Here is a 15,941-nt window from a genome sequence, read left to right on the forward strand (position 1 = left end):
TAATCCACCTCTATGATAGGTGCATTATTTTTATAGCTGAGGAGAATAAAATTGCACACAGTATTCTAACTAATGTCTCACCAAGGCCCTATCCTTTTGCAATAAACTCCAAAATGGCATTTCCCTTTCTAATTGGTGCACTAGCATTTTAGTATTCAATACAACATGTGTGAGGCTACCCACGTTCTTTGGAACATTATCATTCCTCAATCTCTTGCAATTAAAAAAGTCAGTATTTTTGTTCTTTTTTCAATCAAAGTAGATTTTTTTCACATTGTATACTCACGTAGTCCACTCACTCTGCTTGTGTTTATTCTCTTGAAACCTATTGCATCCTCAGCATTACCCACATTGCCACTTAGGTTTGTTTAATCAACAAATGTGGAAATGTATGAACCACAGGTCTTGAACACAATGCATCCCAGCGTGGCAAGCCCTATTTGCTTGTATTTTACCCATATGTCTATAAATCTTTCCTATTCACCACTCAAAGCCCTACCATTTTCTGTGTAAGTCATTTTTTAATTCATCTTGCCAAAGTGCAACCCCTCTCATTTATCTCACACTAAACTACTCAACCAGTTCTGCAGATCACAGGTGCCATTACTTGTGATGAGTAGCACCAGATTTAAAAGCTTGAGATCATTTGAGTTTATTAGGCACTTGGCAGGGGCAAATAAAAAGAAGTTAGTCTTCAGTGGAGTGGCTGTTGTGGGAGTGGGATAGAGTGCAGATTTGAGACTATCACTCAAGAGGTTTTGGTGAGAGAGATGGAGGCTTGGTTGAGGTTTCTGTCAAGTTTCTTTCTTTATTAGTGCCCAGCTAGAGTGGTGAGAATAGATCCCAGGACAGTGGTGTACACCTGTTGCAAGATGAGGGAGATCTGGGAGCCCTCCAGTGCCATCTAACTACAGCTTCTTACAGGTCGGGTTAGAGAACAGGAGCCGGAGATGGATGGCCCACAGATTATTCAGGAGAATGAGTCCACAGATAGGAGCTACACGATGGTAGTCACGCCTATGTTGCACAAGGTGGGTGGTTGGGTGACTATCAGCAAAAGGAAAGGGAACAGGCAGACTGTACAGAGTATCCTTGTGGCTGTTTCCCTCAAAAGTAAGTATACTGCTTTGGATACTGTTAAGGATGTCCCACCAGGGGAAAACTGCAGTGATCGCATCTCTGGTACTGAGTCATGGATTTTAGTAAGGTGTTCAGTAAGGTTCCCCATAGTTGGCTCATTGGGAGAGCTAGGAGGCATGGGATCCAGGAAAACTTGGCTGCGTGAATTCAAAATTGGCTTGCCCACAGAAAGCAGAGAGTGGTAGTAGATGGAGTTCTGTGACCAGTGGCATTCTGCAGTAAGTGTTCTGGAGCTCCTGAATTTGTGACTTTTATAAATGACTTGGATACAGAAATCTAAGGGTGGGTTAGTCAATTTTTAGATAATTTGAAGGTTGGTGATGTTGTGGATAGTATAGAAGAGTGTCATAGGTAACAATATGACATTGTTAAGATGCAAAGCTGAACTGAGAAGTGGCAAATAGAGTTCAATCCAGAAAGGTGTGAAATGCTACACCTTGAAAGGTTAAACTTGAAGGTAGAGTTAGAGTTGATGGCAGATTCTTAGCAATGCGGAGGAATGAAGGGTTTTTGGGGTCCACATCAATAGATCTTTCAAAGTTACCATGCAGATTGATAGGGTTGTTAAGAAGATATGTAGTGTATTGGCTTTGATTTGTTAGGGAAGTGAGTTTAAAAACCATGTGGTAATGTTGCAGCTCTCTAAGACTCTGGTTAGACCATACTTGGAGTACAGTGTTAAGTTCTGTCATTTCATTGTCGGAAGGATGTGGAAACTTTAAAGAAGGTGCAGAGGAGATTTTCCAGGATGTTGCCTGGATTTAGAGAGCATGCATTATGAGGAACGGTTAAATGAACAAAGGCTTTTCTCTTTGGAGCAAAGGAGAATGAGGGGTAGCTTGAAAGAGGTGTATAAATCAATTAGAGGCTTAGATCAAGTGGACAGCCAGTGCATTTTTCCCAGGATGGAAATGGCTAATACAAAAGGATATAATTTTAGGGTGATTGGAGGAAAGTATGGGGGATGTCAGAATTAAGGTTTTTGATGCCGAGAGTGATGGGTATATGGAACGCACTGCTAGGTAGAGACAGGTACATTAGAGACATTTAAGAGACTCTAGGGATATGCAGGAAGGAAGTGTTAGATTGACCTAGGAATAGGTAAAGGTCAGTACGACTTTGTTTTCAAAAGAGCTTGTACTATGCCATACTGTTCTAAGTTCTGTGTTCTGAACTCTGTCTGCCATTCCTTGACCCACTGGCCCATTAGATCAAGATCCCATTGTAATTTTAGATAACATTCTTCTCTATCCACAATACCACAATTTCAATTTAATCTGCAAATTTACTAACTCTGTAATCTAAAATCTCATACAAATAATTAAATAAATGATAAACAGCAACAGATCCAGCAACGTTGCCTGCAGTACACCACTAGTCACAGATCTCCAGTAGGTAATACATCCCTCCACCATGACCCTTTGTACACTACCATCAAGTCCATGTTTTATCCACATGTCTCGCTTTCCCTGGATCTCATGTGATCTAACTTTCCTAACTAGCCTACCTTGATTGATCTAGTCAAGGGCCTTGCTAAAATCCATGTAGACAATTTAGCTTCATTTCCCACATCTGTCTCATAGGTCATTTGTCAAACACCTCAACCAAATTCATAAGATATGACTTGGCACACACAAAGCCATGCTGACTATTCCTAATTAGTCCTCATCTTTCCAAATGCACAGATTCTCTGAGAATCCCCTCCAATATTTCATCTACCACTAATGCTTGGCTCACCAGACTTTTCCTTGCCATCTTTCTTCAACAAAGGCACAACACTAGAAACACTCCAGTTTTCAGGCACCTCACCCATAGTTATCAGTGATGCAAATATCTCTGCAAGTGGCCCTGCATTCCTTTCCTATCTTCTCACAATGTTCTGGGATACACTTAATCAACCTGCAGGGGTTAATCCACCACTATGTGTTTTACAGTCTCCAGCATCTCCTGTTCTGTAGTGTGGGCTGTCTTCAAAATATCACTATTAACTTTCCTGAGTTCCCTAGCATCCATTCTTTCTCCAAGGACGTCGACTGTCTCCTGCAGCTTCACACATAGGTGATCTCGTTGATCCATTCTGTCCCTCAGATAAGTTGTTGATGTAGATTTTGAATAGTTAGGGCCCATTAACTGATCCCTTTAATTGTCACCAGTTAGTCTGTCAACCTAACAAGTCCTCATTTATTCCTACTCTTTGTTTTCTTTTAACCAACTCTTATTCCATGCTGTGAAAATCAGCTTAACCCCATGGCCACCACAGTTTTGCCTATCAGAGACATCACAAACCCCTTCCCTGTTGCATAACAAATTAATTTTATCTCCTTCCCAGTTTTGACAAAGGGTCTCTATCCTGAAGCTTGAACTCTGATTTTCTTTCCAGTGTTTTGTCCTGACCTGCAGACTCTTTCCAGCATTGTGTTTTTTCATTAATTCGTAATCAATGCTTGTGTACTACCCCAATTCCATGTGTTGCTGTTGAGCCCCCCTTTTATCGAGAGTCTACTGAAATGCACTGTGGTTTCCCCTCATCTGGTCTACTGGACACATTCTCAAAGAATTCCAATAAATTAGTCAAACATGATTTGCTGTCAGAAATCCATGTTGTTTCTGCTCAATCATATCATCCCTATGTGTCTAGGTATCTCATTCTTTATTATAGATACAATACTTTTACTACCAGTCTCAGACTATTAGGTTGGTGATTCCCTGTTTTCTTTACCAGGACTCTTTTGTTACCCTTCAACCTTTAGGAACCTTTGTGAATCAATGGAAAGTGTTAACCAGACAAAGTATTTTATCCGTGGCCATCTCGTTCAAGTTACTAGGATATGAATTACCTGAAGTTTTGGATTTATCAGTTTTAGCAGAGGTTAATAAGTGTCTATTTGGATTTGCAGCAGCACTTAATAATGTCTCAGGCTGGTAAACAAGATTAGAGGACATGCAATTGGTGGTAACACACTTAGCATGGATTAAGAGTTAGCTAACAGATAGAAAACAAAGCTTATTAATGCGGATCTCCAGTATTTCTGGGAGGCTTCATGTCTTTTATAATTAATTCCCCTGTATTCTGCCTATTATGAATTCTCTGTCCTCTGTCTGAGAGGAACCCACATTTGTCCGTGTTAACTCTGCCTTTTTATACTGCTACAGAAACTCCTATTTTTGTATTTCCCACTAATTTAGTCTCATATTCTTTTTTTAGTCAATGACTTAATCATCCTTTGTGTTTCTAAAACTCCCCTATCTTCAGATTTACTGGTTTTGTTTTAGCAACTTTGAACAATAAGTTAATTGCATTTTTTGCTGGTACTGTACAAGAAAAGTGCAGCAAAAATTTTGTTGCCCTCATCCAAAATGTTATTTATATGTTCCATTGGAATGTCAACCAAAGCCATGAACTTGTACCTGAATCTCACCAAAGTCAGTGTGAGATATTGCCTATAATTTTCTAAACCAGAGACAAAAATACTACAGTGGATTTCCAATAATCAACACCCTTGTCAGTGGTGCCGGACTAGTAGATTTTTCACTCCTATTAATACTCAAACACACCTTTATTTCTCCTTTTTTGTTACATATTGCTCAGCATCATAATAGATTTTGTAGTGAACCCCATGAGTTTAAGGGGAGTGAAAAATATGCATGTGCCCAGAACCCAGGCTTCCAGCTGCAAATCTACCCATGTTCCTGAGCCCTTGTGTTCCAGACCCTTTCAAGTTGCATTGTAGCCTGTTATTTGGACCCCTGGCTCTAGCTGTACATCTGGCTTGCCCTCTGGACCTGCTGCTCACGTTCCAGATTAATGAGTGCACCAGATGCCAAACCACTAGGATTTCCAAACAATTGGATGTCAGATTAGTGGATTTTAGCACTACTAAGTAATCACTGTCCTGTGGGTGGAACTCTCATATTTAACTGCTCATAAAGTTGAAAGTTTCAATAATCTACTTTAATCATTAGCTTCAACTGCATTTATTTCTTTTTCTCTTTCAAATTCTTCAAGACAGCAAATGTCAATGCATGGTATTTCCCTTAGGTGTCCCCAGAATCTGTTGCCTGGATATATGCAAGAACAGCCCGAGATATCTCTCAGTGGGAACTTCTTGTTGGTGCTTTCCATTCATTACAATGTGGCAAATCACCAAATGAAGACATGGACCTGGATGCTGTGTACCAGACTGATAAAACACACATACTACTGGTACATTGCTACAACACATCGTACAATTGGTCCACCTACTGCAGCTGGAGTTTACCGATCTGAAATTCAACCATCCATACCTGTTATTATTGATGCTGCATTTTGAGACTAAGCCACAATATGATTGCCATATTTTTATAATTCTGTACCAGTTTAGAACAGTTTTTCATTTCACTAGTACGTCAAAAAAAAATTTTTTTTGTTTTGATCATTCTTTTCACCTCTGTTCAGCAGATCAACTGCTCCATCAGTTTTCAAAAACAACTTAAACAATCACTCTTCAGAGACATTCCTTACAGAGTGCTAGCCCACTCCGTCCGCCTGCACAGACACACATGACTCATCAGATTTCCTTCAGTCTAGTGAAATCCTTGAGCCCAGCACTGTGACACTTCACAGTAGAACTCTATTGAATTATAATTTCCCTGTTCATAGAGGCATTCTGTAGTTCTCTTAAACCCTTTGTCGTCCACAGGATCCCTGTTTGTCAGTTGACTCACTATGGTACTCCATCCTCCATTATTGGATAATTGTTCATGCCACATATAGCTCATTCAGTGGACTTTCCTAATTTTGTAAGACAGCCACATGGCTCTTGAAATATCACAACAAAGTCAAATAAAGCAAAGAGCATCAGTAATGAGAGCATCAAGGAACAAAAACCTAGCAGCTTGCTTCCCCTTGCAGCACAAACTTGCGTTGCTTCAGTTGATTCCTTACTTTGAGTATGAAGAGCATTAGCCTAAATTCATCAAGTACTGTATCTGATTGCCTTCGTTCTAGCTACCCCTTTAAAGAGAATGCCATGGACATAGTTGGAAGAAAAATAACCAGGATTGGGATAGTGACCTCCTATGCAAAGAGCTTTTACTTCACTGGCACAGTTGGGACATCATTACTTTCAGTGAAATAAAACCAGTTAAATTTGAATGTTAGCCCAGAGTTGGGTCCAGGCTAAGAAGAGCAACTTGGACTACAGAAAGTGCCTCATTAGATTTTTTGTTGACTAGTCTTGTTTACAGAGTGACTATGGCAAACATGGGTTTGGGGGAAGAAGGTGAACAATCCTGGATCTCTATCCCAACCTTTCAATGGCTATCAAAGATTTTAATAATAGGGAATGTATGGCTGTTCATAGCAGCATTTTAAACTTTATACTGATAGAGTGTCTTTGCATTCTACTCATAAACTTCACTATGATCACATCCCTTTGCTTTTAAGCCTCTTTCATATGTTCCTGCTTGGCTGAATGCAAGTCTAAGTACTTTGCTGAATATCCAGTACTCCCTGCCTATAAAACTTCAATTTAAAACATCTGATACCTTACAAACTGGTTAATATTTAATTGGAGTGGCAAGTATGCAAATGTAAACAAGAAATGGGCAAGGGAAATCATAGATGTCCTTCTGGTATGCCCCAATTTTGGAAAAATTGCAGCTTCAGTCAATTTATCTGCCAAATACATATCTGCTTCTAACTTGTATTCCTTAAAATATTGGGTACATATTGTGTGATAATATAAAGCTGTTGAATGCAAAGTGGCAGTTTATTTTGTATTTGCTCATTTCCATTTCAACTACAGTCAGAGTGAAATGTAAACCAGACAGCCAAATCACCATCACACATTTCACATTAATTTTGAAAAGCCAAGATTTAGCTTCTGCATCTCCATAGACTCCTGGATATTCTGATCTATATAATTTCCATCTTCTGTAAATATAATGCCCTCTCAACTTTGAGATTGAAATTGTAGCCCTTGTGGTGATTATAAACCCCAAACTTCTAATGAAAGCTCAGTATATGGAAGATTCCCTATTGGGCTGTAGGTGAAACTCGCATAAGATCTCAAGTGAAATCAAGTTTTTTGTAATTTCGCCTGCACACTGTAGATCCAGAGCTTTACTGAAGTGTGAATTTGCTATTTGTTAAGAGGCAACACCATCAGTCTGTTCTAACATGTTTATTAATAGTGTCATCTATATATTGCAAACAAGAAATATAATCTAAAATGCTGAAGCACTGCATACCAATTTAATCCTTATTTCCAAAATACTTGTTAATTTTCCTTGTGCTCCTACATACAGTAACTGAACTTGATATCATTACAATGTTACTTGATTTAGCTCACCCACTTTCCTACTTAAGAGAATCTTTGGCCAATCTTTGCAGCATGTACTTTGATCATTTATTAGGGGGTGAACATAAACCCAAACATAAAACTTCCTTCTAAGCTGTGATATTTGATTGCAAGAAAATAAGTTTATCGGCACTTCAAGGCACATTTTGAGACAGATATGGCTGGAAATGTACATTCACTGGTCACTTTATTAGGTACCTCCTCCTGTACCTAATAAAGTGGCAACTAACTGTATGTTCCTGGTCTTCTATTACTGTAGCCCATCCACCTCAAGGTTCGGTATGTTGTGCAGAGATGCTCTTCTGCATTTCGCTATTGTGATGTGTGATTATTTGAGTTACTGTCCCCCTCCTGTCAGTTTGAAACAGTCTGGCCATTTCCTTTGACCTCTTTCATTAACATGGTGTTTTGACCCACAGAACTGCCGCTCACTGTTTTTAGCACCACTCTGAATTGAACTGAGTTGAATTGACTTTATTCCTTATATCCTTCACACACATGAGTAAAGATCTTTATGTTACGTCTCCATCTGAATGTGCAATGTACAATTTATAGTAATTTGTAATGAATAGTATGTACAATAGGACAGATAGCATAGAAATACAATTGTATCAAGATGAATTAATCGGTCTGATGGTCTGGTGGAAGAAGCTGTCCCGGAGCCTGTTGGTCCTAGCTTTAATGCTGCGGTACTGTTTCCCGGATGGTAGCAGCTAGAACACTTTATGGTTGAGGTGACTTCAGTCCCCAATGATCCTTCAGGCCCTTTTTATGCACCTGGCTCTGTAAATGTCCTGAACTGTGGGAAGTTCACATCTACAGAGGCGCTGAGCTGTCTGCACCACTCTCTGCAGAGTCCTGTGATTGAGGGAAGTACAATTCCCATAGCAGGTAGTGATGCAGCCGGTCAGAATGCTCTCAATTGTGCCGCTGTAGAAGGTCCTTAGGATTTGGTGACTCATGCCAAACTTTTTCAACCATCTCAGGTGAAAGAGGTGCTGTTGTGCTTTTTTCACCACACAGCCAGTATGTACAGACCATGTGATATCCTTGGTGATGTGTATACCAAGGAACTTAAAGCTGTTCGCCCTCTCTACCCCAGATCCATTGATGTCAATAAGGGGTTAGCTTGTCTCCATTCCTCCTGTAGTCCCCAACCAGCTCCTTTGTTTTTGTGACATTGAGGGAGAGGCTGTTTTCTTGACACCATTGTGTCAGGGTGATGACTTCTTCTCTGTGGGCTGCTTCATTATTACATGAGATAAGGTCAATCAATGTAGAATCATCAGCAAATTTAATTAGCAGAATGGAGCTGCGGGTAGTGACACAGTCATGGTGTACAGAGATTAAAGAAGGGGGCACTGAGGGGCTCCTGTATTGAGGGTCAGAGGGGCAGAAGCATTTTTTGTAAATTCTAGAGACTTGTGCATGAAAGTCCCAGAAGGTCAGCAGTTTCTGAGATACTCAAACCACCCCATCTGGCACCAACAGTCAAAGTCACTTGGATCACATTTCTTCCTCACTTTGATGTTCGCTCTGAATTACAACAGAGCCCCTTGACCATGTCTGCATGCGCTGAGTTGCTGCCACATGATTGTCAGTTTAGATATTAACAGGTGTACTGAATAAAGTGACCACTGAGTGTATATCAAGGAAAAAATATAACAGAATAAGCACTCTATCAAATTCTCTTTCTGTAGAAAAGCACCTTCCCTCCATTTTTAAATTCTGTTCAACAGTCATGCACATAAATCCTAGAAAACCAAAGGCATGCATATCAGAACTACGTCTCATCAATACTATATTGATTAAGCTAAGTAATGAAAAGAGAAAAATAGTATTCTAACTAACTTCAAGATGACAGCCAATGGAAATTTGGAGCTAAAATTACCATTGATGTAGTCATCCAGTATCAAATCCACACAGCTCCAAGGTGCAGATAACTAATCAGCCATCTTGTATTTTAATACAATTCATGATGATCCTATTAAAATGCATTTGTCAGTAGCTTGTCATTGTCAGCTAACTTGGCTCTTGGCAACTGTAAAATATGTGTGTTTATTGAATTCTTAATATCAAACTAAGTCCATTGCAAAATGTAGCTGTATACACATGAAAACCACTAAACTCTAACCAAATGTATTATATCGAAGAGCTGCTCCCAGACTGGTACTTAAATTTTACATTCATATTGTTGAACCCATGACACAATCCAAAAATGAGTGGAAACATTGAAACAACAACTGGAGACACAGGAACTGCAGGTGCTAGAATCTTGAGTCAAGGACAAATTGGTGGAGGAACTCAGCAGGTCAGAAACGGTGTCTGTCCATTTCCCTCTACAGGTGCTGCCTTACCCACTGAGTTCCTTCGGTAGTTGGTTTCAATGTAACAATTAGTATTTTCAGCCATTATTACATAGGCAATAATTCTGGAAACCTAATCTCTGAGAGGCCATGAAATTTAATAGTACTTGGAGGTCAAATCTCATGATTATCCAGATCGACATTTGCAGAGTTATGTTTTTGTTTCGTCCTATCTAATTTCCTAATGCATTTTCAATCCATCTAGAAATTTTGGCACTTGGGATTTATTTTGGTGTTACAATAGACTTCCGCTGCAAATGAAAGTCTGAATGGCGAGTACTAATGGGCAATTCAGTGATGGAGAACTCCAGGAGCCAATGCAAATCAGTCAGTGTAAGAATAGTGGATGAACAAAACTTTGTGAAGATTAATTACAGTATAGCAGTGTTTAGGATGACTCTAGTAAATAGAGTAATGTTATAATGACCACATGAAAATCTATCCAGGCCCATGGACTCCCACAGTTGTATTTCTATACTTCTTCCCAACCTGACCTCTGTAAAGGGTCCATTCCATTCTCTCAGCTGTTCTATTGCTGTCACTTTCATGCGATGATAAAACATTCCACACAAGCGGTGCTTTAGTGTCTTCCTTCTTCTTGAAACATCATTTATCTTTTACCACAATGAACAGAGCTATTTCCCACATCTCTGTGTGCACACTCTCCCTTCCTATAGAGGACAAGAACTAAGCTCCCCTGGTCCTCATCCTCCACCCCACAAAACCCTGCATTTGATGGAATCTGCAGGGAATGGTGATCATGGACCAGTCCATCACAGAGTCATCACTTCCTTCCTTCTAGTCCATCATTGCTTCAGGAAGGCTAGTGGCACTGTAGGTTTTTGCAAATAAAACAAAGTGAACCATTTTATGTTCGATGAAACTTGTAACACATTTTATTGTACTCTAAAACCTGCACACCAGAGTGCGTTAAAACTATTTATGTAATAATGTAATCATGTCAGACCAGCCTCTTAAAGTGAAACTCCAACTCGAGGTCGGTGGTTTTGAATTATGCACATTTCTCCCAATTACATTACCCAACACAAGCATCCCCCTCCCCAGAATTCACTAAAACCGGCATAATGAATCTGTCTGGAGCTTGGACAAGACGCCTAACTTGGTCCAGTGTTCTATGGGTGGAGGAACAGCAGGTGCCCTGGCTTGTCCAGAGGTTTTTTGGCACATTCATGGTCATGTTGTGATGCCAGGTGTATGGCAGCAGAATACTCCAAATCTTGGTGGGCTGGTTTAAGGTGATCTACTGAAATACGTTCAGGTTTACCACTCTTATCTGTGATAAAAGTCTTTTCTCCCCATTCCAAGTTGTGGAATGGGCCATTGTAAGGGGGCCTAAGGGGATGTTAGTGAACATCATGATGGACGAAACAAACTAGGTGGAATGTAGGTCAACAAGGACCCTGGAGTGCTGTATTCCATGATGGGACATTGGAATAGACAAAAAGGAAATGAATTTGCTGAGAAGGGTTGAAAGCCATTGAGAGGCCAACCTAGTGGTTGTGGCGTCAGGAATTAAATCAGCTGGCACTCATAACACTATCCATATACTAACTCTGCCACGGACAACTGCAGGTCCACTTTTGAAGCAGTTCTGAGCCCCAGCAGGAGTCACGGGAGATGATCATGCCAACACTCATCGGTTAGGGAAGCTCTCAGAGCAGTCTTTAAGGAGTGGTGAAACTGCTCGTATATGCCATTGGACTGCGGGTGATATGTCATGGTGTGAAGTAGCCTAATGCCAAGGTTCTGGGCCATCATAGCCCAGAGGTCTAAAATGAAATGGGGACTGTGGTCAGAGGAAATATTAGGTGGGGTGCCAAACTGAATGACTCAGGTGCTGACGAATGCCTGAGCCTCATCTGTGGGCATCATTGATGCTAGAGAGACCTCTGGCCACCTGATGGTTTGTTCCATCATAGTAAGAAGGTTCATGAAACTGTGGGAGGTGGGAAGAGGACCAATAAGGTCCAGATTAACATGTTCAGGGACCTCAAATGGTGCCAATAGCACTTAAACTTGTTGGTTAATTTTTGCCCTCTGCCTCTCCACACAATCTGCCGTCCAATTACGCACATCCTTTCTGAGGCCATGCCAAACAAACTTTAGTGAAACTAGTTTCTGTGAGGCCTTCCGGCTCCAATGTGAGAGGCTGTGAATGGAATTAAAAACTGTCCATCTCCAGTCTGTGGACACCATGGGGCAAGGGCAATCAGTTAAGACAGCGCAAAGGAGAGAAACCCCACCTTCCTCAAGCTTAATGTCAACCAACCGCAGGGCCATTCGGTAAGCCTGGACCTCTGGGACAGTAACCTGGTCAGTTGCCATGCCAGCATAGTCAACCCATATGTGTACGGCCTCAATGACTGGCCGCAAGAGGCAGTCAGCCGCAGCATTATTTTTCCCCTTGATATGCTGTATATCAGTTGGATCAGTACTTGGAGCTATGCTGTGGTGGCCATTACAGAGACTTGGATGGCTCAGGGACAGGAATGGTTACTTCGAGTGCCGGGTTTTAGATGTTTCAGAAAGGACAGGGAGGGAGGCAAAAGAGGTGGGGGCATGGCACTGTTGATCAGAGATAGTGTCACGGCTGCAGAAAAGGTAGACACCATGGAGGGATTGTCTACGGAGTCTCTGTGTGTGGAGAAGAAAAGGAAGGGGTCCTTTACTGGGTGCTTTTTATAGGCTGCCCAATAGTAACAGGGATATCGAGGAGCAGATAGGGAAACAGATCCTGGAAAGGTGTAACAATAAGAGTTGTCATGATGGGAGATTTTGATTTCCCAAATATCGATTGGCATCTCCTTCGAACAAGGAGTTTAGATGGGGTGGAGTTTGTTAGGTGTGTTCAGGAAGGTTTCTTGACTCAATATGTAGATAAGCCTACAAGAGGAGAGACTACTTGATTTGGTATTGGGAAATGAACCTGGTCAGATGTCAAATCTCTCAGTGGGAGAGCATTTTGAAATGAAATGCTAACTATATTTCGTTGGCTTTGTATTTGTACTCGGCACAATGACAATAAAGTTGAATCTAATCTAATCTAATTTTGGAGATAGTGATCATAATTCTATCTCCTTTACAATAACATTGGAGAGAGATAGGAACAGACAAGTTAGAAAAGCATTTAATTGGAGTAAGGGGAACTATGAGGCTATCAGGCAGGAAATTGGAAGCTTAAATTGGGAACAGATGTTCTTGGGGAAAAGTGTGGAAGAAATATGGCAAATATTCAGGGGATATTTGTGTGGAGTTCTGTATAGGTACGTTCCAATGAGACAGGGAAGTTATAGTAGGGTACAGGAACCGTGGTGTACAAAGGCTGTAATAAATCTAGTTAAGAAGAAAAGGAAAGCTTACAAAAGGTTCAGAGAGCTAGGTAATGTTAGAGATCAAGAAGATTATAAGGCTAACAGGAAGGAGCTTAAAAAGAAAATTAGGAGAGCCAGAAGGGGCCATGAGAAGGCCTTGGCAGGCAGGATTAAGGAAAACCCCAAGGCATTCTACAAGTATGTGAAGAGCAAGAGGATAAGATGTGAAGGAATAGGACCTATCAAGTGTGACAGTGGGAAAGTGTGTATGGAACCGGAGGAAATAGCAGAGGTACTTAATGAATACTTTACTTCAGTATTCACAACGGAAAAGGATCTTGGTGATTGTAGTGGTGACTTGCAGCAGACTGAAAAGCTTGAGCATGTAGATATTAAAGAGGATGTGCTGGAGCTTTTGGAAAGCATCAAGTTGGATAAGTCGCCAGGACTGGATGAGAGGTACCCCAGGCTATTGTGGGATGTGAGGGAGGAGATTCCTGAGCGTCTTTGAATCATCAATGGGGACAAGAGAGATTCCAGAGGAATAGAAGGTTGCAGATGTTGTTCCTTTATTCAAGAAAGGGAGTAGAGATAGACCAGGAAATTATAGACCAGTGATTCTTACTTCAGTGGTTGGTAAGTTGATGGAGAAGATCCTGAGAGGCAGGATTTATGAACACTTGGAGAGGTATAATATGATTAGGAATCATCAACATGGCTTTGTCAAGGGCAGGTCGTGCCTTATGAGCCTGATTGAATTTTTTGATGATGTGACTAAACACATTGATGAAGGAAGAGCAGTAGATGTAGTGTATATGGATTTCAGCAAGACAATTGATAATGTATCCCATGCAAAGCTTATTAAGAAAGTAAGGAGGCATGGGATCCAAGGGGACATTGCTTTGTGGATCTAGAACTGGCTTGCCCACAGAAGGCAAAGAGTGGTTGTAGACGGGTCATAGTCTGCATGGAAGTTGGTGACCAGTGTGTGCCTTAGAGATCTGTTCTGGGAACCTTACTCTTCATGATTTTTATAAATGACCTGGATGAGGAAGTGGAGGGATGGGTTAGTAAGTTTTTTGATGACACAAAGGTTGGAGGTGTTGTTGATAATGTGGAGGGCTGTCAGAGGTTACAGCGGGACATTGATAGGATGCAAAACTGGGCTAGAAGTGGCAGATGGAGTTCAACCCAGAAAAGTGAGAAATGGTTCATTTTGATAGGTCAAATATGATGGCAGAATATTGTATTAATGGTAAGACTCTTGGCAGTGTGGAGGATCAGAGGGATCTTGGGGTTCGAGTTTCATAGGATGCTCAAAGCAGCTGTGCAGTTTGATTCTGTGGTTAAGAAGGCATATGGTTTTATTTGCCTTCATTAATCGTGGAATTGAATTTAGGAGCCGAGAAGTAATGTTGCAGCTATATAGGACCCTGGTCAGACCCCACTTGGAGTACTGTGCTCAGTTCTAGTTGCCTCACTACAGGAAGGATGTGGAAGCCATAGAAATATTGCAGAGGAGATTTACAAGGATGTTGCCTGGATTGGGGAGCATGCCTTATGAAAACAGTTTGAGTGAACTTGACCTTTTCTCCTTGGAGCGACAGAGGATGAGAGGTGACCTGATAGAGGTGTGTAAGGTGATGAGAGGCATTGATCGTGTGGATAGTCAGAGGCTTATTCCCAGGGCTGAAGTGGTTGCCACAAGAGGACATAGATTTAAGGTGCTGGGGAGTAGGTACAGAGGAGATGTCAGGGGTAAGTTTTTTTTACTCAGAGTGGTGAGTGCATAGAATAGGCTGCCAGCAATGGTGGTGGAGGCAGATACGATAAGATCTTTTAAGAGACTTTTGGATAGGTACATGGAGCTTAGAAAAATAGAGGGCTATGGGTAAGTCTAGTAATTTCTAAGGTAGGACATTTTCTGCACAACTTTGTGGGCAGAAGGGCCTGTATTGTGCTGTAGGTTTTCTATGTTTCTATGTAACTCTGATATATAGGCCAGTGGCATTGCTGCTGTGCAGACCAAGGGTCTGATATTTTGGCTATTGTGTGCACGAGAGGCTTGTTGTCAACAGATGCTGTGAAATGGCGACCCTCTAGAAGGAAACAAAAATGAGAGACAGCCAGATAGAGAAGCTCACAATCAAACATGCACTACTTCATTTCGGAGGGACAGAGTTGTTGGCTGAAAAAGTTGAGCGGCTGTCACACACCTCAGACCAACTGTTTGTGCACTTCACCCACAGCGCAGTCTGAAGCGTCAGTAGTAATGGCTTTGTCGAGGAGGGGGTGCCTAGTAGGGTCGCGTTAGAGAGAGCTTGCTTGGTATCATCAATGCCCTGGTCATGTTCACTAACCAGTCAGAGCCTTGATTAGGGGTATTGCCTTTAAGTGAACTATTCAGGGGAGCATAAGTTCACCAGCTTGTGGAGTGAAGTGGTGATAGAAATTTACTACACCTAAAAACTCCTGTAGTTTTTTTGGAGTGTGAAATCCATAATAGTAGCTACTTTTGATGGGAATAGTTTTGTACCTTCTGCAGAGATGCAATGGCCGAGAAAGTCAATGATTGACAACACAAACTGGCATCTAGCAGGGTTGATAATCAACCTGTGTTGGCTTGATCACTCAAAAAGTGTGCAGAGATGAAATACATGTTCTGGTTTGGAAGCACTGGTGACAAATATGTCATCCAGGTAAACAAAAAGAAAATCTAAGTCATTTCATACAGAGTCCATCAGCTGTTGGTAAGTCTATAC

General features: G+C 41.2%; 1 protein-coding gene across 1 annotated transcript in view; it reads left to right on the plus strand.

The window, feature by feature from the left end:
- The first annotated feature begins 950 nt into the window (after positions 1 to 950).
- The window catches only part of map3k9 (mitogen-activated protein kinase kinase kinase 9), a 184,929-nt gene continuing 169,938 nt past the window's right edge, over positions 951 to 15,941 (plus strand). Inside the window, 1 exon segment of the mRNA XM_072251022.1 lies at positions 951 to 1,113. Coding sequence (XP_072107123.1) covers positions 951 to 1,113 — 163 coding nt within the window.

Source organism: Mobula birostris, chromosome 1 (genome assembly GCF_030028105.1).
Source record: "Mobula birostris isolate sMobBir1 chromosome 1, sMobBir1.hap1, whole genome shotgun sequence".
NCBI classification, from domain to species: Eukaryota; Metazoa; Chordata; class Chondrichthyes; order Myliobatiformes; family Myliobatidae; genus Mobula; species Mobula birostris.